Source organism: Puntigrus tetrazona, chromosome 23, assembly GCF_018831695.1.
Source record: "Puntigrus tetrazona isolate hp1 chromosome 23, ASM1883169v1, whole genome shotgun sequence".
NCBI lineage: Eukaryota > Metazoa > Chordata > Actinopteri > Cypriniformes > Cyprinidae > Puntigrus > Puntigrus tetrazona.
This window is the reverse complement of record NC_056721.1, coordinates 11657478-11684933: the sequence shown is the minus strand read 5'-3', so window position 1 is coordinate 11684933 and position 27456 is coordinate 11657478. Positions and strand designations below refer to the sequence as shown.

General features: G+C 37.4%; 1 protein-coding gene across 1 annotated transcript; it reads left to right on the top strand.

Annotated features, from left to right (window-relative positions):
* Positions 1–1526: 1526 nt before the first annotated feature.
* Positions 1527–27443, top strand: dnah12 (dynein, axonemal, heavy chain 12). The gene is made up of 74 exons (XM_043224286.1): positions 1527–1671; positions 1864–2065; positions 2593–2680; positions 2774–2800; positions 2900–3089; positions 3218–3284; positions 3422–3580; positions 4067–4262; positions 4400–4588; positions 4703–4856; positions 4994–5085; positions 5226–5404; positions 5580–5715; positions 5813–5938; positions 6020–6154; positions 6409–6602; positions 6736–6973; positions 7067–7252; positions 7365–7565; positions 8886–9080; positions 9197–9318; positions 9770–10052; positions 10141–10260; positions 10339–10495; positions 10682–10854; positions 11066–11218; positions 11373–11612; positions 11708–11953; positions 12044–12163; positions 12239–12348; positions 12502–12685; positions 12769–12909; positions 12995–13078; positions 13186–13374; positions 13484–13603; positions 13681–13869; positions 13948–14099; positions 14400–14538; positions 14652–14818; positions 14935–15190; positions 15455–15754; positions 16043–16221; positions 16590–16782; positions 17099–17260; positions 17377–17571; positions 17764–17897; positions 18057–18219; positions 18354–18434; positions 18616–18792; positions 19517–19648; positions 19737–19826; positions 19917–20057; positions 20232–20473; positions 20568–20715; positions 20802–20947; positions 21053–21267; positions 21388–21580; positions 21678–21870; positions 21967–22139; positions 22227–22367; positions 22467–22625; positions 22733–22877; positions 22997–23147; positions 23783–24036; positions 24128–24268; positions 24337–24474; positions 25170–25403; positions 25495–25680; positions 25756–25859; positions 25957–26161; positions 26679–26816; positions 26911–27002; positions 27084–27151; positions 27240–27443. The coding sequence occupies exons 2-74, from the start codon at positions 1872–1874 to the stop codon at positions 27431–27433; spliced, it is 11898 nt and encodes a 3965-aa protein (XP_043080221.1). The 5' UTR covers positions 1527–1671; positions 1864–1871; the 3' UTR covers positions 27434–27443.
* The last annotated feature ends 13 nt before the right edge of the window (positions 27444–27456 follow it).

The window sequence follows — 27456 nt, the reverse complement described above, 5'->3', positions numbered from 1 at the left end:
TTCTAAGGTATAATACACCCAAAAATTATTATTTTTACTCACCCCCCCATCTCAATCCAAACCTGTATTGTTTTATTTCTCTCTGTGAAACACACACGCAAAAAATCAAATTAATTGTTATAGATGTTTTTGTCCATATTACAGTCATTGGGGTTCAAAGCAACCTGGTGTGGCATGCTTTTTAAAAAAGCAAGAAAAGATTTGTGCATTTTAATATGCAGCTATAAAAGACTCCATGTTTATGTTATCTGAACTGATACTGTCTAAATACCAGCAGAGTGATTTTTAGTGAGCCAAGTGGGTCATTTGCCCCTTGTCTTGAATGTGCTTACAGTGTGATTGACGAGCAGAGTGACAGCTGTCAGTCAACTTCATTGGGTAAGACAGACCTATTTTAATGTCGCCTTTGCAGTGGCCTTAATGCAATTTGTTCGAATGCTCACAACACGATATGTGGCGCTGCTTTTACTGTTTAGATAATGGTACAAGTAAAATCATTAAAATAATTGCTTCCTTTGAACCGATAGTGCAGAAAATGCAGAATGTATTTCATTCAAATGATAAACTACAAAGGATAAACTACTAAAATTTGAGGGGCCGTCCCAAATTATGTTGAGGCCTGGATGTAGTTCATATAAATGTTTTTGCAAACAGACACCTCTGGTTTGAAACCACCCAGACAGTCTGGTCTTCTCAGACAGGCTTTGTTATGATTCTGCTTACATGAGGAGTCGTGCTCAGGTGAAGGACGTTTACTGGACCACTGTAGCTGCAAATGAATCACACCCAGACTGTTCTCACCCAGACAGACTAAGCAGGATCTCTCTTGAAGGTAATTAAACTACAGGGCATCTAGCAGTACTACATTAATCACACCATGTGCATTGGATTGTGAACGCCCTGTTGTATTGATGTTGGGGAAATGTTGCCCTCTTGTGGTGTGCAGTGTTCATAAAATCGACACATTGGCTTTTGTTTCACATTTCACGAGTTTGGTCATGCATGCATGTTCGGCAGCGGTATTTAACCATTACGTATGCTATTATATTGTAAATGTATAACAAAATGAAGCGCATACATTTCTCCCCACGTTTAAAATGACAGAGCTTTGATATTAAAATTAAGCTTCAATGTATAATCTCAGTGAGACGTATTATTGGAAGATATTTTATAGACTGACAATTGACATTTATATTTATTTAGTCTGCTATACTAGATATTGGTGATTTACAAGCTGTCAGGATTTTATCTTACTTTTCGGACATGTAAATAACAATAACTACATGAAATATTATTTTATCACTTTGGGCCTCGATTGATATGGTGAAATAGTTTAATTTACTTTGTAAATTGTCTAACTCACAGTTCCCAGTATTTTATTGCGCATTTTTCCATAACAATAATAATAATAATAATAATAATAATAAAGACAATCATACAGATTTGTTGTCAACCATTGCTTATCTTTTTCTTCTATTTATGTAGGAATGACGTATCACTGGCAGCGCTCCTCGCGTTCTCCGAGAGCAAAGCACTTCCGGCTGTGCATCCATGGCAACCAATCTGTTGACGGAAATTCCACAAATGCAACAAACTTATATCAGTTTGGAGCTCGGAGCAGAACTAAATACCGTTCGGAGTACGAATGACGCGTAAAAGCTACTATAAACGGTAAAATGTATAATCACTATATTTACATGATTATTTGTCCTTTAGGTTTTCTTAATTATTTGTAAGTATATTTCATTTGGGATTAAATACAGTACTTTGTTTTGGAGTTCGTCGCCCTTAGTTCTAGCGAACGATGTGCCAGAAAAGACAGAAATATATGCTAACCGGAACAAATGTCGCACTTACTTTTAGTCGCTAAAATGCCGACCTCGGCAGGTGCATTGAAGTCCCAGGTGGGTGGTTTGAGGAGGCACAATGTCCTGCCCCCCATCCCAAGCCCTCCGGTCCAGGACGGAGCGTCAGGAGGCCTTCCAGAGAACAGACTAGTCGTGAGGAGAAAGCTGCTGCGGCACAGGAGGAGCAAACAACAGCAGCAACAGCTCCAGAAAATGATGTGAGAGATTTGTTTAGTGTTTTTATTGACTTTGTTAATAGGCTGGTGATTTTATTTTTTTATTACGGATGAAGATTTTGTTTGAAATATAGCCTGAATAGTTTTCATCGAAGATTAGGCCTAGACTAAATAATAATACATAGTTCTTATAATAAATAAAACAGTTTTTTTTCTGAAAAGATGCATTAAAGCGATCAAACTTCTTTCTAAAATGTAAAAAAAAATCTTATTGTACAACTACTTTCTAAGTGTTTTTTTCTTTTATAATCACCTTTTTGTTGCAGTTTACATAAACTAATTTCTAAAATTTTAAAGTAAACATTCAAATAAGTGGTGACATAGTGCATGGCCTAAAAAATGACAAGTAATAATTGTCCAAAAGTTAGTAAAATGTTTACTGTAGTTTATCAGGTTACTGTTGCTGTTTATACATAAAGTGACATGTCAACTACACACATATGTCCAGGGGTGTTAAGTATTATAGTAATAATAGTAATATCGTAATGCGATATCTGCAATTGTGTTAGAGTTGACAGGGCAATGCAAGCTTACATGCGGGGCAAAGAAGCAGGACCGTCATCTCCTCCATCTTCTGAACCAGAGCTTCCCTCAACAGTATAAATACTTCACTCGATTTCATCTTATTCACCATACAATATTATATATGTATTGTATTTGCTAATAATGTATTTTATTTTCGTTTTTCAGATGATCAGCGAAGAGAGAAAACAATATGTATGCTATTTTTTCCTCATAATAAGTAATAATTTCCTCATTATTATTCGTTTTTTTCATATCATCGTGATTTATTCTTTTCTCTCCATATTCTTCTAGATGAACTACTTGTTCCTGAAAGACTGTGTTGAGCAAAGTCCTGTTGCACCCTTTCAGCAGCAGTGGCTGAATGCTATGTTGGCTCGTGTGCCCCATCGGCTCCGCCAGGGGCCCGGCAGGCAAGAGCTGCTTGAAGACATATGCAAAGAGGTCAGTGAGACCTACCTCAGAGTGATGACCAAGCACAGAGGTGAGTCCAGTTTATGGTATATATTCACAGAAAATAATAGAAATGCTAGATCTGTTTGTGTTTTATTTATAAAGCAGCTTAATCAAAACTTTGGGTTTTTATTAGGTTGTTATTAATGTTTTTTTTAGTGAGCACCGTACTAAAAGATCCACAGTCAACTGACACAATTTCTCGCGAGACCAACGGGTTTGCTGAGTAAGTGCAGATTCCAAATAAATAATAATGCAGGCAAATTTTCTAGCTGTATTTAATTTAATAACCTTAATAGGGCCAGATTATGACATATGCTTGGCAAAAGGGCTGTTCTTATGATCTTGGTTTTGTTTCACCAGAATTCTAGACTTCTCCTGTCCATGGCATGACAGCTTTCTGCAGAATCGAAAAGAAATGCAGAAGAATCTGCACATATTGCATCCGGTCATGAAGAGTGTCCTTGATATTTGCTACAGTACTTTCTCCCACCTGCTCCTTATTGATCTTTCAGACTGCAGGTACTGCTGTTGTGTTTGAGGAGGTTTTTGTTATCTGGAATCATTCATTTTCTTATTACATGCTGCATATTTGCTTCTTGAGTCAATGGCAAGTAAGTATTTCCAGGATGATGAAAAGGATAAATCTTTTGACAATAAAACCACAGTAGCAAGGCCGCACAAATATGTAATCTTTGTATCTATGTTTGTTTCAAACTTTTTTGAAAACACCAATTTACTAAATAAATAAATAAATAAATTCTTAATTCAACCATTAGATAGAAAAATTTCTAAAAAAAATACACTTGCCATTGGGGTCTAATATCCTGTTTTATGGTTTTAATGTCACGTGATAGTAACGTGGATTCCTTCATGTTCGTTTGGCTTGTTGGATTAAAGTTAATAAACACAAAAATTGCCTTTTATGTAATAATAATAATAAAAAAACTTCTTATTAAGAAAAAAAAAGATGATTGTGCAATGTACATCTTGAAACCTGCTATAAAGATCCACAGGGCCTATAGACTGTGAAAGTCTGAAGAACAAAGTGGCTGTTGAGTGTGAGAGAGTAGAGGACAGACTCATAAAATCCTGGTTTCCAAAAGTCATTCACCTGCTCACCAGCAAAGACACTGTGCAGAAAGTCAAACCCAAAAAGCTTGACTCCTTTTACAACTGTGCCTCAACGCTTTTATCCAATCAGGTGAGCTGAGTATTACTTGTCAGACAGTTTTGTATCTGCTATCATTGTATATGAGATTTTTTCTCCAACACTGTTTTGGCATTTAGGATAATGGAATAATTAGTTTACCCTTTACCTAATTATTTACCCTTTTTTAGCTAAAGTCACTAGTTGAGAGGAGTGTGGTGGCATTTGTCAGCTTGTTTGATCCTCTCAACATCAGCAAGCTTCCTCTATTCAAGATGGACCTAATATTTGATGACGAGAAGATGGATTTTTATCCCAATTCTCATGATCTAGCAGAGGCTGTGCTTGACATTGCAAACCTGATCAGCAATACCATGCAGGTTGGGAAATATATTGATGTGCGGTTGTGCTGCACACAATTATTTTGACTATGTGAATCAGATCGGATGAGTTTATGAGCTCATATTTGACATTAAGTCCTGCCTGTCCCATAGAGAGTGCAGACGGTCCAGGCATGGCTAGCAGAGGGCAACATTTCTGTAGTGGATGCCAAGCTCCCAGATCATGTTCAAATTTGGGCACAGAACACTCTTAGGAATGCTGTAAGAATAAACTTGGATGGACCTGCCAAACACTTCCAGAGTTATGGTAAGCAAATCCCAAAACACCCTAGAAACACCTTAGCAACCAAATATAAATGTGTTACAACCACATAGAACAATGTGTAATGTGTTTTGTGACATGTTTTCGCTATTATTCTGCTCAATTAAATGAATGTTGTTTAGTTGACAGCTATGACTGGTTAGTCAATGGAACGGCACAGGCTCAGGTGGAAACATTAATGGAGGAAGAGCATTCCTTTGATGAGTACACTATGGTCAGCTTATGTTTAATTCAGTATATTATATACACTACTGTTCAAACGTCAAAAGGTTACTTTATGTACTCTATGTTTTTAAAAGAGGTTTTGTTTTTTGTGTTTAATCTGTTTTATACTATTCATGTATTAAATGTTAGCATGTGGAGCGGTTTCGAGCATTGTCCCAAGAGATATCCGGTCTTCCATCTCTGATCCATTTTGACATGGTACGACTAGACTGCGAGGAGCTCAAGCAAGGACTTGCAAAGAAAGCGAACACCCTTTCCGAAATCATTGTGGGAAAGCTTATTGGCTCACACCATCAATGCAGTCTTCAGTAAGTTTAATGCTCAAGTTGTTTTGCTAATGTATAAAGAACATAGCATTCGATCATCATTTATTCACCTTTTTATGTCTTCTAAAATCTGTGACATTTTTAGATGAACTGTCTCTTTGTCTAATTTCTTTTTAGATCTGCAATGTATATATCAAAATTTATTTTTGTTTTGCAGGATTTGTAAAGACTTTGAGGCTATTCGAGACAGGGCTTTGAAAGTGCCTGAAACAACAGAAGACATGATAGAAATGATTACTTACACTGATCAGGTGAAAACTAAGGGAATAGAGGAGCTCAACGATAGAATAATGGTGGGTACCTCAGAACTACTGGTATTTTTTATTTTATTATTATGTTCTTACTGCAAATAACAAATCAAATAGTAACTTTTTATATTACTTTTTCTAGGAAGCACAACACAGGATGAATTATTTGATGGACGTACATATTTTTGATGTAGAGCATCTTGAACTGAATGCCACAGTACTGCTCTGGCCTCAAAACATTTACCCAATCTTTGATCAAAGTGATGAGGTGAAATTTTGAAAGGACATACAGTAACTCAAAAATATATATATTTTTTGTTAGAAGGACTTATGCACTCTGTTGCTGTAGGTAATGGATGAAGCCAAGCAAAAGGGTCAACAAGAACTTCAAGGTCGAAGAGAGAAGCTGCTTCTAGAGCTAGAGAAAGTAGGCCGCAGGATGGAGGAATTTACACAATGCTCTCAACTCGAAATGATACAACAGGTACATTACCAGTTGAAATCTTCAGTTGATTTGTCCAGTTAAAATAACAAAAAAATTACCTAAAATTTAAATTTTGTCATCTAAATCATTACTCAGTCACATTACTTCAATACAATATTATATCACTGTCATGATATGAAGGTGAAAAATTTGTCAATGTTTTCTTTTTGGGGTAAACTATCTGACCTGATCTGTCATGATTACTTCTGAAAGAAATCATTGATTTATATTGTAGTACTACTTCTCCTTTCCAGTATGCTTCTGACGTGAGAACAGTGCAGAAAAGAATTCAGGACATTGAGGAATCAATTGTCTTTATCAATAAAGAAGAATCCCTTTACAAATGGGACCAAACCTCATACCCAGAGGTGGAGGTGATCAAGGAATCTATTGAACCCTATCAGAAGCTCTTCAGCTTGGTTTTAAAATGGCAACGCACAAGAAAGAGGTTTGTGGAATCATATTCTTCTTATCCAATTTTTATAATGGCTCATTGTTTTCACTTTTTCCAGGCAGTCTGTTTTTCTTGAACTTGATTTATGTTATCAAGAATGATATCTTATCCTGTCATGTGAGTGTAGATGGATGGACGGGTCTTTCTTGGATTTGAATGGTGAGAGTATTGAGCTGGAGGTTGAGGAGTACCTCAGAGAAATATACAAGATGCAAAAGTTCTTCCAGCAGAAACAGAAGAAGGCAGAGCAAGAGAAGGAGAAAACAGCAGGACTAAAGAGGAAGCCTAAAGAGGAAGAGGACAAACAGGAGAGTGCCACTGTTCTCATTTGCACCAGTGTTGTGGAGCAAGTCAAAGAGTTCAAGGTAGTGTTTACATCCTATAGACTGAAGTGTTATTTCATATAAATATGAACAATTAACAGTGTTCATGGAATAATCACTTTTTTTTTTTACTAGGAGTACATTCCATTGGTTTCCATCCTATGTAACCCTGGCATCAGACCTCGACACTGGGAGCAAATGTCAGAAATTGCAGCCAATGACTTGACCCCTAACTCTGGAAGCACGCTGCGCAAAATCCTTAAACAGAATCTCAACCCATACCTGGAATTGTTTGAGAACATCAGTGCAGGAGCCAGCAAAGTAATAACACTGTGAATCTAGACCCATATGATTTATTGCAGTTCCTGTATGCAGCTATATGCCATAAAGAGATAAAACACCTCACGTCTTTTTGGAAACTATTCAATTTCAGGAATTTGCTCTGGAGAGGGCCATGCAGAATATGTTGGAGGTTTGGGATACGGTGTCATTTCATTATCATCCATACAGGGACACCGGCGTGTCCATCCTGTCCTCTGTGGATGAGATTCAAACCATGCTGGATGACCAGATAGTGAAAACCCAAACTATGAGAGGCTCTCCTTTCATCAAGCCTTTTGAGACAGAAATAAAGGTGAGATTGAGGTTGGGCATCTCAAGAAATTGGGCATCTCATATACAGAAATGGACAAAATTAATTAGTTTGGTCAATTGAGAAAAGTCACAATGGTCACAGAAATAACTATTATCTGATATATAATATATAAAAATTCTATAAATGTTAACCAATCAGACATTGTTTTTCACTTCAACAGAATTTCAAAACAGATGGACTAGGTTTGTTATTTTTCAAACCATCACAGTCCTGGGAGCCTATATATATGGCTCCAGGTAATCACTGTTTGATCCGTATGGACCAGAGACACTATCAGATCAGAAAGTGGCATTAAAGGCTATAAGACCATCTCCAACAACTAGATGTTCCTGTGACTACAGTTGCATATATTATTCAGAAGTTTAAGATCCATCTGTCAGTTGGACGTGGCATGGGAGGAAAATTGATGACAAATCTAAGAGACGGATAATCCGAATGGTAACAAAAGAGCCTAGAAAGACTTCTAAAGATTCCTGAGGAGGGCCGTTCAAGGGAACTTCATGCTCAAGGAACATCAGTGTCAGATCGCACCATCCGTCGTTGTTTGAGCAAACTACATGGGAAGGGAGGACACCATTGTTGAAAACGAATCATAAAAAAGAAGACTGAATATGCCAAACTACATGTACAAGCCACCCAGAATGTCCTGTGATGAGACAAAATACTAAATACAAAAAAAATGAAGCTAAAGAAATGGTTTACTGAAATGGAATCTGTTATGTTCTGGGGCTGCTTTGCTGCGTGTTCTGTCTTGAATTTAGGGTAGAAATCTCAAGACTATTTCTAGAGAGAAATGTACTAGCCATAATCTCAGTCCCATTCTTGCAACAGGACAATTTGGCTAAGAGGAAAAAATTGGACTATTGTAAAGTGGCCTTCTATGAGCCCTGACCTCAATCCTATTGAGCATCTTTGGAAGGAGCTGAAACATCCTGGAAAAGGCACCCTTCAAACCGGAGAACTGGAGCAGTTTGCTCATGAGAGTGGGCCAAAATACCTGCTGAGAGGTGCAGAAGTCTCATTGAAACAGGAAGCGTTTGATTGCAGAAAAAAGAACAAAATATTAAGTTTTCATTTTTGTCCAGGTCTGTTTCATGAGTTTAAATATTTAACATGGTTGAAAAACAATGTCTGACTTTCATTGGTTAACATTTATAGAATTTTATTTATTATTACTTTTGTCAGATTAAAGTTATTTCTGTGACCATTGTGAGTTTTCTTTCATTTTACCAACAATTTTGTCCAATATACAAATATCACAGACTGTTTCAAAGAGCTAGTTTTGTTATTTTAAACCAGTCCTGGGAGGAACGTTTGATCCGTATCCAAGACACTATAGATGAGTGGCTTAAGGTTCAACATCAATGGCTATACCTTGAGCCCATCTTCAGTTCTGAGGATATAATGAAGCAGATGCCTGAGGAGGGCCGTCTCTTCCAGATTGTAAACAAACACTGGAAGGAGGTTATGATGAACTGTGTAAAGGACCCAAAGGTGATAACGTATACTAAATACAAAAAAACTAAAGAAATGGTTTAGAAATAATATGTTCTAGCTTATGTTCTTATTTATTAGGCTTATTTTTGCCAATAATCCTCCCATTTGCACAGGTTTTGGCTGCTACTTCTCTGTCTGGATTGTTTGAAAAACTGCAAGAGTCCCACATCCTACTTGAGAACATTATGAAGGGCTTAAATGCATACCTTGAAAAGAAAAGACTGTTTTTTCCACGGTAAAATATTTAACATGGATTAAGCTAAACTACATATTTTTTTCATTTTTAAAATAAGCAATTTATAAGTAGATTTTACAGAAAACTGCATCTAAAAGCATACTGTTTGTTTAATCATTGTTCAATCATGTGGCAGATAACATATTTGGATACAAATCATTATGTTTGCAGTTTTATTCAGTGATGCTACACAAAGTGTCATTTTAGTAGTTATTTATATTTTATAATAGTATTTATTAATATTTAAGTTTTTAATGTATTTTTATATGTCATTTTATCATTTTTAATTTAGTTTAAATATATATTTTATTTAAATTTTTATGTATTTAATTTTTATGCATTATAGTTTTAATTACAATACTGCAAACTTCGCCTTTAAGTTAGTGCATTGTGCCATACTTTCAAACTGCTTTTGAATTTTTTATCTGTATTTCCATTTCACAACCTATAGATTTTTTTTCCTTTCAAATGATGAGATGCTGGAGATTCTCTCAGAAACCAAAGATCCCATGCGAGTGCAGCCTCACCTAAAAAAATGTTTTGAGGGCATCGCCAAACTGGACTTCCTGCCTAACTTGGACATCCAGGCCATGTACAGCAGTGAGGGGGAGCGTGTGGAGCTCATCCAGCTGATTTCTACGTCTGAGGCACGAGGAGCTGTGGAGAAGTGGCTGGTGCAGGTGGAAGACATCATGCTGAGAAGCATCAGGGATGTGATCAATCGCTCCAGAATGGTAAGAGTTCCCATTTGTAATTTTTTTGTATAAAATTTTTGTCTTTAGTATTTTTTACGCACCAGGTAACTGTCTTAAATGTGTTCAGGCTTATCCAGAGGTTAAAAGGAGTCAGTGGGTACGTGAGTGGCCTGGACAGGTGGTCCTCTGTACTTCACAGCTGTACTGGACACTGGAGGTGCATGAGGCCATCAGGAGTGGTGCTAATGTAAGGAAACCACTCTGAATATCAGTGAACCATTGGTTTTTAACCGTGTACCTGAGATTGATCAGAAGAATTTCACAGGGTCTGAAGAACTACCACGGGCAGCTGCAGAATCAGCTGAATGATATTGTGGAGCTGGTGAGGGGGAAGCTGTCCAAGCAGACACGCACCACTCTGGGGGCCCTAGTTACCATCGATGTGCATGCCAGGGATGTGGTCATGGAAATGATGGAGAAAGGTCCTCTTGTTTTGATTAGTCTACCTGGTAGCTTTGATACTATGAATGTTAAAAATAATTTTTCAGTCTTGTGAAGAACTTATTAAAAAAAACATTCTGTATTATATGACATAGTCGTTTGAATTTGTGGTTACTGTATTGTACATTTGTTCTTTTTCTTTTAAAAACTTTCAATATTAATTTCAGGAGTTTCTAGTGAGACAGATTTCCAGTGGCTTGCTCAGCTACGTTACTATTGGGCTAGTGAAAATGTCCGTGTCCGCATTATAAACTGTGATGTCAAGTATGCTTATGAATACCTTGGAAACTCTCCTCGCTTGGTCATCACGCCATTAACAGACAGATGCTACCGAACTTTGGTATATTAAATGGCTAATTTATTTTATGCTATTTATTATGCTTTGCTATTATGCTATGAGAATACAGAAAATACTCAGTTGTGACAATTTATTTATTATGTCTGAAACAATAATCAGACTAAAACTAATCATATCAGCTACGTATTTATTATGTTTGAAGCATAATTATTATTTCATTTTGTAAAATCTGGTTTATTGTCCTATTTTAAAGATTGGAGCATTTTATTTGAATTTGGGTGGAGCTCCTGAAGGACCCGCAGGTACAGGCAAAACTGAGACCACCAAAGATCTGGCCAAAGCCCTTGCTGTGCAGTGCGTGGTGTTTAACTGCTCAGATGGTCTTGACTACCTAGCCATGGGGAAGGTGAGAGGATCTTGTTTCAATTAAAGAGCTCAGAAACATTAGCATGGTTATCATTAGGCTATATTTATTAGTTTATCTATTTACTGAACAAGCTCTGTAAATAACATATAAACTCTTATCTCTAGTCAACGTTTGCCTAAATATTATTTTCTAGTTCTTCAAGGGATTGGCGTCCTCTGGTGCCTGGGCATGCTTTGACGAATTTAACCGGATTGAGTTGGAGGTGCTGTCTGTGGTGGCTCAGCAGATCCTTTGTATTCAGAGGGCCATAGAAATGAAACTTGAGTATTTTGACTTTGAGGGCACAGAGTTACGCCTCAACCCAAACTGTTTTGTGGCCATCACGATGAACCCTGGATATGCTGGTCGATCTGAACTCCCTGATAACCTCAAGGTGTGTATTATGGGTAAATTGTTTAAATAAGACCTAACATGTTGTCTAGCGAGGCTTTAACTGTACTGTTCTGTTTTCATGTTACTCTTGTTTAGGTCTTGTTTAGAACAGTGGCCATGATGGTGCCAAACTATGCACTGATCGCTGAAATCTCCTTGTACTCATATGGCTTCCTCAATGCTAAGCCTCTCTCAGTGAAGATCGTGATGACCTACAGACTGTGTTCTGAGCAGCTGTCTTCTCAGTTCCACTATGACTATGGGATGAGAGCCGTTAAAGCAGTGCTGGTGGCTGCTGGCAACCTAAAGCTCAAATTTCCAGATGAAAATGAGGATATACTTGTAAGTTGATGAAATGGAGGTCTAATTAACCCAGTGTCATATACCAAAAGCTGGTTTAAATCAGATACATTACCCTCATTCTGTTTGTAGCTTCTACGGTCCATCAAGGATGTAAATGAGCCCAAGTTTCTCTCCCATGACATCCCTCTTTTCAATGGAATCACTAGTGACCTGTTCCCAGGAATTTCTCTACCTGTGGCAGATTATAAGGTACACTATGCTTAATGTTGCTTGTTTTGTTTTTAGAATACAATATTTTAATGACATTTTGTTTATATGCAATAGCTATTCCTGGAATGTGCTCAAGAGTGCTGCAAAAATCGCAACGTACAGCCTGTAAAGGTTTTCCTGGACAAAATGATTCAGACTTATGAGATGATGATAGTTCGTCATGGGTAAGATGGTATTTCCCTTAGCAATGATATTTAGACTGGTAATGTAAAACATGTAAATCTAAATGCAAATGTAAGATTACTTTTTATTTGATCAATATTATAGTAATTTTTATCTATGCACTTTTATACATTTTATAATACATTATACCATAGGTTCATGCTTGTTGGAGAACCATTTGCTGGAAAAACCAAAGTACTTCATATTCTTGCTGATACTCTGACCCTGATGAATGAAAGGGGCTATAATGAGGAAGAAAAAGTTGTGTATCAAACCGTTAATCCTAAATCTATCACGATGGGCCAAGTGTTTGGTCAGTTTGATCCCGTGTCCCATGAGGTAAGAGCTTGGTTTCTGCATCAGATTATACAGAAAAAGTGGTGATTTGTGCTTTTTTTACTTGTGCATTTTTGTTTTATCAGTGGACAGATGGAATTGTGGCAAACACTTTTCGAGAATTTGCCTCAAGTGATACCCCAGACAGGAAATGGGTGGTGTTCGATGGCCCCATAGACACGCTTTGGATTGAGAGCATGAACACAGTGTTGGATGACAACAAAAAGGCATGTTATTTTAAGAGCTTCCTATCATTTAAATCATTTAAACCTGTAGATAATAATTGAATTACATTTTTTTTTGTAATTTTAGCTATGTCTCATGAGTGGGGAGATTATTCAGATGTCCAATCAGATGAGTCTGATTTTTGAGGCCATGGATCTGTCACAAGCCTCTGTGAGTCAGCCTGTCTCAATTAAACCTAAGCACTATCCATATATGCAGCATATTCAAAACTATTACAGCTTTCATTATATATACTATATTTCTAATTCCTGAAATAGCCAGCCACAGTGAGTCGTTGTGGAATGATCTACATGGAGCCGTCTCAACTAGGATGGACACCTTTGGTACTGTCATGGATGAGAACGCTTCCTGATCCACTTCAGTCACAAGACAATTCCGCACTTCTGCAGCAGCTCTTTGAGTGGTTACTTCCTCCTGCACTTGTTTTATTACGCAAACAGTGTCGGGTAATTTTTTTACATAATGAATTGCTTATATAGCATAACCACATTACATTATTTTTGTATTAGACGTCGCCAACAAATCAGTCAGAGCTCATTGAATTTAATATTCCAGGAGGTCATTCCCACCAGCAACAGTAATTCTGTTGTGTCTCTCACACGACTCTTTGAGATGCTGCTGACTGGGCCTTTAGGTGAAGATCCAGGAAACAAAAACATACGTACATGGATCATGGTAATTATTCATTGAAAAAGTACAATGTAAAAGTGTTGTACAAAATTTGTAAACATGAATTATTCTGCCCCAATCAGGCAGCTTTTGCTTTTGCCCTGGTGTGGTCTGTCGGTGGATGCTGTGATACAGACAGCCGCAGTCGATTTGATCAGTTTTTGAGAGAAATAATTTCAGGAAAGGCAGAAAACTACCCCATACCTGCTGCTGTGTCTAAATGGGAGTGTCCATACGAAGAGAAAGGTCTTGTTTATGACTACAGTTATGAGGTTAGTATATAATAGTGGAGTAGTATGAGAATTTGAGAGATATTACTCGGCAAAATGACTCTTATCACTTCAAATTAGTTCAAAGGAAAAGGTCGTTGGGTCCACTGGAATGAGTCAATCAGAAATACACCATTAGGTGACAAGAACACCAAAGTACAGGACATCATTGTTCCCACAATTGATACTGTACGATATACTTACTTAATGGACCTCTGCATTCAGTATGGGATGTAAGTATTCTATTCTAATGTCTTGACAAACATTAGACCGGTGGTTATTGAGGGGAGAAAAACTAATTTTAGTTTTTTTAGGTTACATCTTAATTTTGGTTTTCAAGTTACATTATTTTTATACATTTATAACAATTTATTCATTTAAATACTTTTAATTCATTCTGCAACTTCTTTGTTTTAGAACCACTGCATTAGCTCTTCTTTTAAACTTGATAGTTGAGCTATTAATTTTAATTTGTGTTATTGCATTCACCCAAAATTATAAAAATTATTATTTTTTTTTTCAAATTGATTTAGGCCTCTTTTGCTCGTCGGCCCAACAGGGACAGGAAAATCTGTTTATGTGAAAGAGAAACTTATGAACAATCTCGACAAAGAACTTTTCCTTCCCTTCTTCATCAACTTCTCAGCTCGTACCAGTGCCAATCAGACTCAGGTAACCACCAGGATGCATCCCACTCATCATACAGGCAACATATTGTCAAAAAAATTACAATGATTCTTTCAGCAGCCTTTTTGTATAACACAAGTACTCTCTTTATCCTTTAGAACATTATTATGTCCAGACTAGACAAGAGGCGAAAGGGAGTGTATGGACCTCCCATGGGAAAGAAATGCATCATCTTTGTGGATGACATGAATATGCCAGCAAAAGAGGTGTTTGGTGCACAACCCCCAATTGAGCTGCTTCGACAGTATTTTGACCATGGGAACTGGTAAATGACAACTTTAATACACTATAAATCAGTTCTAGTCTTTTTTACTCTTTGCTCTTATGTGCTGTTATATAGCTAAGCTTACAGAACTTTGTAATAGAGTCCTTATGTTGTAGGTATGACCTTAAGGACACCTCAAAAATCACCCTTATGGACCTACAACTGATCTCTGCTATGGGTCCCCCTGGTGGTGGGAGGAATGCAGTGACTCCTCGTTTTCTACGCCATTTTAACATCTGCAGCATCAATTCATTCAGTGATGAGACCATGGTGCGCATTTTCTCTAATGTTGTGACCTTTTACCTCCGGACCAATGACTTCCCATCTGACTGCTTTCCAATCGGCAATCAGATAGTCTCGGCAACCCTTGAGGTAAGTCATGTGACATACAGAGTATATACAGTACTGTTCAAAAGTTATTTTCACAAAGAAAAACAGTAATTGATTTTCTGTTTAAACATATTTTAAAACGTAATTTATTCCTGTGATTTAATGCATCTGTGTTGAATGAAAATATAATTTCTTTCTTACTCAGCCTAAACTCTTGAATGGTATATATTGGTATATGGTATATAATTCCATAGTTTTTTTCTGTATCATTTTACATTGTTGAATTCTGTGTTCTGTGTGAAATAGGTTTATAAAAAGGCGATAGAAAATCTCCTTCCTACCCCAGCTAAGTCTCATTACACTTTCAACCTAAGAGATTTCTCGAGAGTGGTGCAGGGATGCTTACTACTGAAGAAAGAATCACTTGCAAACAAGCGAACAATGATCAGGCTTTTCGTACATGAATTGTACCGTGTCTTCTACGATCGCCTTGTGGATGACCAGGACCGAGCATGGCTCTACTCACTCATAAGCAATATTGTGAAGGAACACTTCAAGGAAAACTTTGACACAGTCTTTGAACATCTTAAGGATGGTAACAAACCTGTACGTAAAAAAAAAAAAAACAAAACAAAAAACATCCAAGGCTTTCTTATCATTTCTAATTTATTAAATAATGTATTTAAAATGACTGGAATTGTATTATGTGTTAAATTAATATCTTAAGCAATTTTCTAAAACAAATGTGTCAAGTTATGACAAAATGTATATATATATTTTTAATGATAAAGATTAATTTAATAGGACAAAAATACTGTCTTTTCCAGTGGTAAATACAAAGTAAACAGAAACCAGAATGGTTAGAGTTTGTTTTTTTATTTTGCTTTTCCTCAGATTTGTGAGGAGAATATGCGCAATTTGTTATTTGGAGATTATATGAGGCCTGATGTGGATGAAAGTGAGAGGCTGTATGCAGAGGTTCCCTCCATGGAGCGATTTAGTGAGGTGGTAGAAGCCTGTCTGGAAGAGTACAACCAAACCCACAAGAACCGCATGAACTTGGTCATATTCCGGTAATGTTTAAAAAATTGTTTACACTTTAGTGCATGGATTTAGTCCATTCTAAAATGAACATTCTGTTATCATTTACCCTCATATCGTTCCAAATCTGTATGGCTTACCTTTTTTGTTGGAACCCAAGAAAGAACACATTTTGATGAATGTTGATAACCAGACAGGTTTGGTTCTCATTGACTTCCATTGGATTTTTTTGGCAAGTTTCTTTTTATGTGTTCCACAGAAGAAAGAAATTCATACAGGTTTGGAAAGACATGAGGGGGAGTAAATGATGACACATTTTTTATTTCTGGGTGAATGATACTTTTAGGAGAGCAGAAATACGAAATTTTTGATTGATTGTATCCCTTGTTCTCTTGTGTAGTTATGTCCTGGAGCACCTGTCCAGGATCAGCCGTGTGTTAAAACAGCCTGGAGGAAATGCTCTGTTGGTTGGAGTTGGAGGCAGTGGCCGTCAGTCCATCACTAGGCTTGCCACTTTTATGGCTAATATGACTTTGTTCCAGCCTGAGATCTCTAAAAGCTATGGCATGAATGAATGGAGAGATGATCTGAAGGTATAGTGTAATTAAACAAATTTTACAGTTTTTTTATTATTTACTCACCCACATGTCATTCCAAGCCTGTATGATTATTCTTTATGCAGCTCTAATCCATATGATAATTTGTTTCAAACAGGGCATGTCAAAAAACACCATAAAAGCACCATAAAAGTAATAAATGCTACTTGTGTGCAATATTAAATATATATACAAATAATGGTTTGTTACAATATTTTTGGAACCTGACAACCCCCGGTAGGTTTGAACTGCTGTATGGAAGAGAGTAACATGAAGATATTTAGAGATCAAAAATGGATTTTGTGTTGTCTAGCGCCTGATGAAGAATGCCGGAGTAAAGGGCCAAAAAATGGTCTTTCTGCTCACTGATGCTCAGATAAAGGATGAAGCCTTTTTAGAAGATGTGGACAGCATTTTAAACACAGGGGAGGTACCAAACATCTTTGCTGTTGATGAAAAACAAGAAATCATGGAGGTAAGATACAATTATCATATATAAAACTCTTTATTGATGTATAGAGATTTATATTGTGAGAAGATAATACTTAAGAATAAAATTTTCTGGTATGTTTTTCACTGTGTCCTGTTTAGGCTGTACGCCCCATTGCTCAAGCAGGAAATAAAAATTTGGAGTTCAGCCCTCTAGCTCTGTTTGCATACTTTGTGACTCGCTGCAGAGAGAACTTACATATAGTAGTGGCCTTCAGCCCAATAGGAGATGCCTTCCGAAACCGCCTGCGACAGTTCCCTTCCCTGATTAACTGCTGCACCATAGATTGGTTTCAGGTGATCTAGAACGGGGAAGAAATGGTTAAGCATTTACTTGTTGTGTTTGGAGAAACAAAAAAACGTTTTTTTTTCTATTCATATTATGACAAAATTAATAAATCAAATTATGATAAAATGACAAATTAAACCAGTTTTGAATATAAACTTCCACTGAAAGTGAAGTTACAGTTTAGTTTCTGATCTCCCTAGCCATGGCCTGAAGAGGCTTTGGAGCGAGTGGCTAATAAGTTCTTGGAGACACTGGAGCTGAGTGATCTTGAGCGACAGGAAATCGTGCCAATCTGCAAGACCTTCCACACTTCTGCTATTGATCTCTCTCACAGGTATGATGTTTATATCAAGGTTAGTATGATCTGTTAAAGGGGGTGTTCCTAGAAAATTTACTGAAAATAGTTGAGTAAATGATGACAGACTAATTTATTTTACTTGTGGCTCATAAAAAACAATTGTTCATTAAATATACTAAAATGTAATATTTGCAGGTTTTTGTCAGAGCTGGGCCTCCATAACTATGTGACTCCCACTTCCTACTTGGAGCTCATAGCTGCCTTCAGACTTCTTCTCACTCAAAAACGGGACACTGTTATGAGTGCTAAAAACAGATATACAAATGGATTGGACAAACTGGCTTTTGCAGAGTCTCAGGTAATACGTCAGGAATAATGTAGAGAATAAAATAAGTAGCAGATAAAACTATCTTTTTTTATATAACCACATAGCTTATTTAATCATGATCAGTGAGGCAAAAATAGGATTTTAATGCATTTATGCTGGTTTAGGTGAGTGAAATGAAAAAGGAACTGGTGGACCTGCAGCCTAAACTTGAACAGGCTAAGATTGACAACACCAAAATAATGAAAGTAAGAAATATTGACATCTATCTTACAGTACTGTGTTTAAAACAAATCTTTATTTTGTGCTACCACTGAATAGAGTTACAGTATTTCTGTTGTTCCTATAGTAGTAATTGAGGTTTTGTGTATTATCTTAATTTTGATAAAAGTTTGCCTTCGTATTTTAGCTGCATGTTTCTCTTCTCAGGTGATAGAGGTTGAGTCAGTGGAGGTTGAAGCTAAGAGCAAACTCGTCCGTGTGGATGAAGAAACAGCTACTCTAAAAGCGAATGAAGCCCAGGCTTTGAAGAATGAGTGTGAGAGTGACTTGGCCGAGGCTATCCCTGCACTGGAGGCTGCACTGTCTGCCCTGGACACACTCAAGGTCAGCTTTGTATTTTACATACTGCTTTTCTCACTATCGTAAGAAAGACAACATATTCTGACATGGAAAGAGTAACTGTGCTGTGTGAAGGTGGCTAATCATGTTTACGTATATGCAAGGATTCGGTCTGAAAATTCATTTAAGAAAGAAGACTTAGTAAGAAAGAAGAATTTAGTATGCATCTTTTATTAAATGAAAATAATTTATTAAACATTTAAAGCTTCAGTACATAACTTTTTTGTATTCAAAATGTACCATATTCATGTAATAAGCAAGTATATCTTGAATACACTTTCCAGAATTACTACGGTACACATAAGAAGTGTTCATATGTGGACTATTTAGACTGGTTCGGGTAGGTATTGCTGTAGAGTATCCCGGTACCTGTATCATTCGAGTAGTAGTCTAAGAGACACACAGTTTGTTTTATTAACTGCTAGTGCGGCAAAAGTTACAGACTGCTGCTTTAACGAAAAATAAATAAAGAATAATTATCGAAAAAATTTACATGTAAGTACAGTATGTTAATCAGTTCAGTCTGAATGCAGAATTGCAGAAATGTAATGTTTTGGGATAGGGCTTAAGTTTTTTTACATTAAAAAATAATTTTTAAAGAACATATCAATAAAGCCCTGTTATAATTAACAAATGGCTACATTTTGGAAATTGTGGTTTTTAAAATTATAGATTATTATAAAAGGTGTGTGTTGATTTGTGATTTCAGCCAGCTGATGTGACCATTGTAAAATCAATGAAGAACCCTCCATCAGGAGTTAAGCTAGTGATGGCGGCAGTGTGTGTAATGAAAGACATCAAACCAGAGAAGATCAATGATCCTGCTGGAACTGGACAGAAGGTGAAAATCCAGTCTAGACAGGTCATATGACAAGAGCTTTAATTGTTTTTGGGTTTTTTTTCTGACAGCATGATATCTATTCTGATAGATTTTTGACTACTGGGGTCCAAGCAAGAAGCTGCTAGGAGACATGAATTTCCTCAAAGATCTGAAGGAGTATGACAAAGACAACATCCCTGTAAGTCTTTTTTTATTATGTAGGGTGTGAACAGTAGGTTGTTTCATAACACTGTGGTTGATGTATTTTAATGGTGTTGTTTTGTGACAGGCTCAAGTGATGCATAAAATCCGTAGTGAGTATATGACCAACCCTGACTTTGACCCCACCAAAGTGGCCAAAGCCTCATCTGCAGCTGAAGGGCTTTGCAGATGGATCACTGCAATGGAGGTTTATGACAGAGTGGCAAAGGTGGATAGACTCTCATCTGTATCTCACTCAAGTAGTTTACATATTAATAGTTTCATACAAATAGTTATGTTTTATGTTGTTTTTCTGTCATTTTTATTTCTTTTAGTATAAGGAAATATATACTTTTTCATACCATATTTTCAAATATGATATTAAAATTATTTTCTCTCTTAGGTGGTGGCACCTAAGAAAGCCAACCTTATTGTAGCCCAGGAATCCCTGGCCACCACCATGGCTCTGCTAAACCAGAAGAGAGCAGAGCTAAAGGAGGTGGAGGATCGTCTGGCCTCACTGCAGAAGACTTTGGAGGAAAAGACTGAAGAGAAAGTTCAGCTGGAGCTCCAGGTGGACCTCTGTGCTCGCAAACTAGAAAGAGCCGAGAAGCTAATTGGAGGTTTAGGAGGAGAAAAATCCAGGTTTCAATCAACTATAACCAAATCTTATAAATCTATGTTCGGTTAATTCCTATATTTGAGCTAACAGAGTATGCATTCCTGTATTTCTACATAGGTGGTCAAAAGCAGCCAATGACCTTCAGTGCACATATGATAACTTGACCGGTGATGTGCTAATATCTGCTGGTGTTATTGCTTATCTGGGAGCTTTCACTGCTAGCTTTCGCCATGACTGTACTAAAATGTGGGCCAGACTCTGCAAGGTATTGTACTGCTCTTCTCAATGAGGATGGTCTTGTTTGCAAATTAATATATATTGTCATTTATTCAATATTTCTTTTCTACTCAGTCCAAGAAGATCCCATCCTCTGATGACTTTTCTCTAAGTAAGATACTCGGAGACCCAATTAAAATCAGGGCCTGGAATATTGCTGGCCTTCCCACTGACAGCTTTTCCATTGATAATGGTGTTATAGTGAGCAACTCCAGAAGATGGTATGACTCAACAAAGCCAAATCATTTGAAATTTTGTGTTACAAATAATAACAGGTCTTTTCTTCTGATTTTATAACCAAAACATGTTATGTTTTTGTTTGCCAGGCCATTAATGATAGATCCTCAGGGCCAGGCTAACAAATGGGTGAAAAACTCAGAACGGGAGCACAATTTGAATGTGATCAAGCTAACTGATGCTGACTACATGAGAACACTTGAGAACTGCATCCAGTTTGGTACTCCACTGCTGCTGGAGAACGTAGGAGAGGAGCTAGACCCTTCCTTAGAGCCGCTGCTCCTCAAACAAATTTTCAAGCAAGGTGTTTTACTAAAACAACTCTTTTAAATAAGTTCTTGTTTAAAGATTTTTTCTGATTACATGATTCATTGGACTCTTAAAGAGGAAGATCAAAGTGATCAAATCCTGCTTTGTTTTGTAGGGGGTGTGGACTCTATCAGATTGGGTGAGAGTGTGATTGAATATTCGAGTGACTTCCGCTTTTACATCACTACCAAGCTGAGGAACCCTCATTACCTGCCTGAGCTAGCTACCAAAGTGTGTCTGCTTAACTTTATGATTACACCAGAGGGCCTTGAAGACCAACTACTTGGCATTGTGGTAGCAAAAGAGAGGTGATTCTGATTTTATTCCCTTGTTTTCCTGAGAAATATAATTTGGAATTAGTGTCTTGTCTGGCAGATACAGTATTTCCCTTTTGTTTTCCCTCAGGCCTGAATTAGAAGAGGAGAGAAATGCCCTAATTCTTCAGTCGGCAGCCAATAAGAAGCAGCTTAAAGAGATCGAGGACCAAATCCTGGAAACTCTGCAGTCCTCAGAGGGAAACATCTTGGAAGATGAGAGTGCGATTCAGATCCTGGATGCTGCCAAGATAATGTCTAATGAGATTACTAAGAAACAGCAGGTGTAGTGCATTAAAGAGCCGGTTTAAATTAAATCCCTTTATTAACTCCATGATAGTTTCTGGTTTGACCTCTGTGACTTTCTGTGAATTTTTTAGATCGCAGAGAAGACTGAGATTGAAATAGCTGAGTCGAGGGAAGGCTACAGAGCCATTGCTAAGCACTCCTCCATCCTCTTCTTCAGTATTGCAGACCTGGCTAACATCGACCCCATGTATCAATACTCTCTCAACTGGTTTGTCAACCTCTACATCAACTCCATACATGACAGGTGGGGAATAGCTGCATATGCGTTTAATAATTCTGCATCTATCATTTTTACTTGCATTTGTATTTATTGTGAATATGGATTTCACAGCAATAAATCCAAGAATTTAGAGAAGAGACTCAGATACCTGATTGATCACTTTACCTATAACCTGTACTGCAACGTGTGCCGTTCGCTGTTTGAAAAGGACAAACTCCTCTTCTCATTCCTGCTCTGTTCTAATCTACTGCTGTAAGTTTAAGCAACACTGGCTTTATACTGTCAGATTTCATAAAAACATGATGAAGCTTATGTCCATTGAATCTGTGGACTAAACCTGATCTTTCTAAGGGCTAAGAAGGAGATTGAGTACTCTGAATTTATGTTCCTGCTCACTGGAGGTGTGGGTCTACAGAACAACGTTGCCAACCCTGATCCAAACTGGCTGCCTGACAAGAGCTGGGATGAGATCTGCCGCGCCAGTGATCATCCTGCCCTTGAAGGCCTCAAGTATGAAGGCTCTGCTTCTAACATGCCTTCTGAAATGACTGAAACATCTGCATGTTATATCAATGCCTTTGCAGCTAATACTGACACATTCTTTTAACTAAATATAGGGAGAGCTTCATTAAGAGTCCTGAGAGTTTCCTGCCAATTTATGATAGTAAGGAGCCATACAACACAGCTTTGCCCAAGCCCTGGTGTGATAAACTCAATGAACTTCAAAAAATGATAATTTACAGATGCCTTAGACCTGACAAAGTGAGTTCTCATTGACATGTACTGGCCATAGTTATCAAAAAGTAATAAATGCAGCACATCACTTACAGGAACATTTTTTTTCCCAGTTATTTTAATTTCTCTTTATTCTTTTCCCAAAGATTGAGCCAGCAATCAGCAAATTTGTGACTGACAAATTGGGAAAGAGATTTGTTGAACCACCTCCATTTGACCTCAGTAAGAGCTACAGTGACTCCAACTGTACCATTCCACTGGTGTTTGTACTCTCTCCTGGAGCGGATCCCATGGCTAGTGAGTGCTTTATTACTTTAGTTAAACAGGACAGTTAAACATTTCTCTTATTTAGTGTGTACTTCATTTTTTATGAAGTATGTTTATGGTAAACACTTGAGGTTGGTAAATGCTACACAATTCTGAACATATTTTGAAACACAAATTGAAACATTTTTAGACTTTATAAATCGTTAAATAGAAAAACTGTGCATCATACACTAAATGACTAAGGATGACATGCTATCAGACTTAAATTACTGAAAATGCAACAAACCCATGCAGAAACGTGCAGCTTGTTGCAAGGAGACAAATGACAACCATATGTGTTCTTAAATAGTTACAAAAACAGTATTATTCGACTAGTCATTGATCTTCTTAAAATAATGGCACAGTTGCCATGACACAATTGTTATTGCATTAGAAATTAAAAAAACCAAGACATAGCGACTATCTGATGCCTTTGTAACAGACAATAGTAAAGACTTTAGGAAATAGTTTGTCTCATTCTTCTTTTTTCAGTTTCTTTAACTTATGTCAAGTAGGTTTGGTGACCCCTTGTGGGAGCGTTTAATATTGTCTTTCTTAGGTGTAAAACCTTTTAAGGATACAAGTCATTTACTACACTGCAACACTGTTCTCCCCAATCTTTTTAGGTTTGCTGAAATTTGCCAATGATAAGAGCATGGGTGGCTCCCAGTTTAAATCTATCTCTCTGGGACAAGGCCAGGGTCCCATAGCAGTGAAGATGATCCACTCTGCCATGAAGGAGGGCACCTGGGTGTGCTTACAGAACTGCCACCTGGCTGTGTCATGGATGTCCACTCTGGAGAAGATCTGTGAGGATCTCAGCCCAGAAACATGCCATCCTAACTTCCGTCTTTGGCTCACCAGCTACCCATCACCAATGGTACCAGTGGGACACTTTTATTGTACATCCCTTTATAGAGTTTTCTTTACCCTTTTTAAGTTTGTGATTTTTTTAATTTTTGTTCTTTCAGTTTCCAGTAACTATCCTGCAGAATGGCGTGAAGATGACCAATGAGCCTCCCACTGGGTTGAGGTTAAATCTGTTGCAGTCGTATCTGTCAGATCCCATCTCTGACCCTGAGTTCTTTGCAGCCTGTCCTAACAAAGAGCTTGTGAGTTCAGCGACTTTTCATCGTGTTTCAGATATACTAGTATTTTATTACTGACTGCTGTTTTATAGGTCTGGGAGAAGCTACTGTATGGAGTGTGCTTCTTCCATGCTCTTGTCCAGGAAAGAAAAAAGTTTGGGCCACTGGGATGGAACATTCCTTATGGATTTAACGAGTCAGATCTGCGCATTAGTATCAGGCAGCTGCAGGTAAAGTGCTTGGTTTTCAACGCAGTGTCTTTTGCACTACATGATGTATTGTGTTTATTTGAAAATGTAATTTTACAATTAATAAAATGGCAGACAGATAAATATAAGGCTAATTTCATTGCTAGTATGGTTAAATTTCATATTACAAATAAAAAATGTTCCATATTCTAAGTTTTTCACTGTACACCAAATGTTTGTTCCTGCTTAATCTTTGTGGAAATTGTGATGCAGAGGCACAGCATTTCTTCAAAGAACAGAATTAATTTAATAATGCATGCCTTTACTGTCACATTTTAAAAATTGTATTAATTGCTGTAATAAAACAATTTTTTTATATTAAGCGAGGGAGCTTACTTACCCCAAACATTTGAACGGTAGTGCAAGTAATTCATCATAAATTATAGTGTTAAAAAATCTGTTTATTTATTTATTTTTCTAATGGTAATTTTTGGGTCCTAGACAAGAGTTTACTCTATACAATGCATATGTGATATTAAAAGCCAAAATAAATGATGAAGACATAATAAAAGTATCTCTGGCAGATTAAGGGTGTTTTCACGCCTGTAGATCGATTGCTTTGTTCAGTAACAAAGATTAAAATAATTACAATGTGTACAGGTGTAAAGGAACCTAAATGGAAGACTGGAAGAACAGTACGAATAATTGTATTATCTTTCTCACTTTTTATTCCTCAGCTCTTTGTGAACGAATACGAGGCGGTTCCCTTTGAGGCCATCACGTATCTGACCGGAGAGTGCAACTACGGAGGACGTGTGACGGATGACTGGGACCGCCGCCTCCTCTTGACAGTCCTCGCTGACTTCTACAATAAAGACATTATCAACCACCCACGCTACTCCTTCTCCCCCAGCGGCAATTATCACGCACCTCCAAAGTCCATCTATGAAGACTATGTGGAGTTTATCAGGGTACGGCTTTATGATAAAGTTGCTGCTGACCTTGTTTTAACTTCAAACTCTGATGAATAACTCAGTACAATACACTGCATATGCTCCACAGAACCTACCTTCTACTCAACATCCCGAGGTGTTTGGCATGCATGAGAACGTGGACATCTCCAAAGACCTTCAACAGACAAAACTACTATTTGATTCTCTCATCTTGACCCAGGGTGGGGGCTCAAAGGAGGGGGCGGCTCGGGGGGATACCACTCTACTGGACATTGCAAATGACATCCTGTCTAAAGTAAGATTATAAATAATTATTGTATATTTGTATACATGGCCTTGATTTACTGATGTTCTGATTTTGGCCATGCAGCTTCCAGGTAACTTTGACATTGAGTCTGCCCTTGCCAAGTTTCCTGTGTGTTATGAGGAGAGTATGAATACAGTTCTCGTGCAGGAGATGCAGCGGTACAATAAGTGAGTCTTCAGAGCTCATTTTAGATCCAGAATGTCTATAGAAACAATTCCACATATGGTGTTTATTTTGTAATCTCTGTTTTCTTTGCTCTTTTAGTTTGAGCAGCACTATACGTGTGAGTCTGCAGAACCTGATAAAGGCCATTAAGGGGCTGGTGGTGATGGATGCAGAGCTAGAGGCTATAGCTGGCAGTCTGCTGGTGGGGAAAGTGCCAGAAAAGTGGGCCAAATGCTCCTATCCTAGTCTTAAGCCATTGGGCAGCTATGTCAACGACTTCTTAGCCAGACTCAGATTTCTGCAGGTCAGTGATCACACACAGACAGTGGGGTCTACACTGCAAGAAGTGCTTTTCAAGTCTAGATTTTTTTGTCTTGTTTTCAGGGAAAATATCTAAGAATTGTTAAATCGAAGAATTTTCTTGAATTTTCTTAGAACAAGCAAAATAATCTGGCAATAGGGTAAGAAAAATGAGATTATTTTGCTTGTTTCAAGAAAAAAGTGAAATGCATTAACAACAACCATGCATTAATTAAAAGTGACATTTATAATGTTACAAATAGATTAATATTTTAAATAAATGCTGTTCGTTTGAACATCATATTTCTAAAAGAATTCTGAAGAAATGTATTACAGTTTCCACAAAAAAGCTGTAATATTATTATTTCACAATTTGATAAAAGAAATTAGCATATTAGAATGATTTCTGAAGGATCGTGTGACAGAAGAATCAGCTCTACAGGAATAGATGGCAATATTTTTTCTTTTTAATGAATTTCTTTGATTAGTTAGTGTCTCTCTGTGTCATGTTCTTTTTCTAGGAGTGGTATGACACGCAGAAGCCCCATGTGTTCTGGTTGTCTGGGTTTTTCTTCACTCAGGCTTTCATAACAGGTGCCTTGCAGAATTACGCTAGGAAATACTCCATCCCTATTGACCTGCTTGGCTTTAATTATGAGGTATTGTCTGCTGCAGCTATTCTTCGGGTGAGAGTACTTTTATTAGATAAAAAGAGATGATTCGAGAGCTACAAATTCTTCTTTATTACTTTAGGTTCTGCCATTTGACACCTCCGACTCAACTCCTGAAGATGGAGTTTACATTCATGGCCTTTTTCTGGATGGAGCTCGGTGGGATAGAAAAAGGTCATAGCAGGAAGACACTGGAAATAATCAAATCATTTCTAAGCTATCATTTTTTTTCATTAATTATTTTCTTCCCTGCAGTGGCGTCTTGGCCGAACAGTATCCCAAAGTATTATTTGATGCAGTCCCTATCATCTGGATCAAACCAAGTAATATTATCATTTATGTTCATACTCATAAATCATAAAATGCTTTTGTAGTTACTTTACTCAGCAAGCTCTCCAAACCTGTCTTTAGCGGACAAGAGGAGCATGGATCAGCCCCAGAGCATCTATGTTTGTCCTCTCTATAAGACCAGTGAGCGTAAAGGAACACTTTCCACCACTGGCCATTCAACCAACTTTGTCATCAGCATGATGCTTCCTACCAGCAAGCGTCCTCAGCACTGGATCAAGAGAGGGGTGGCTTTACTCTGTCAGCTAGACGATTAACAACAAACCCCTCTGACTTATGA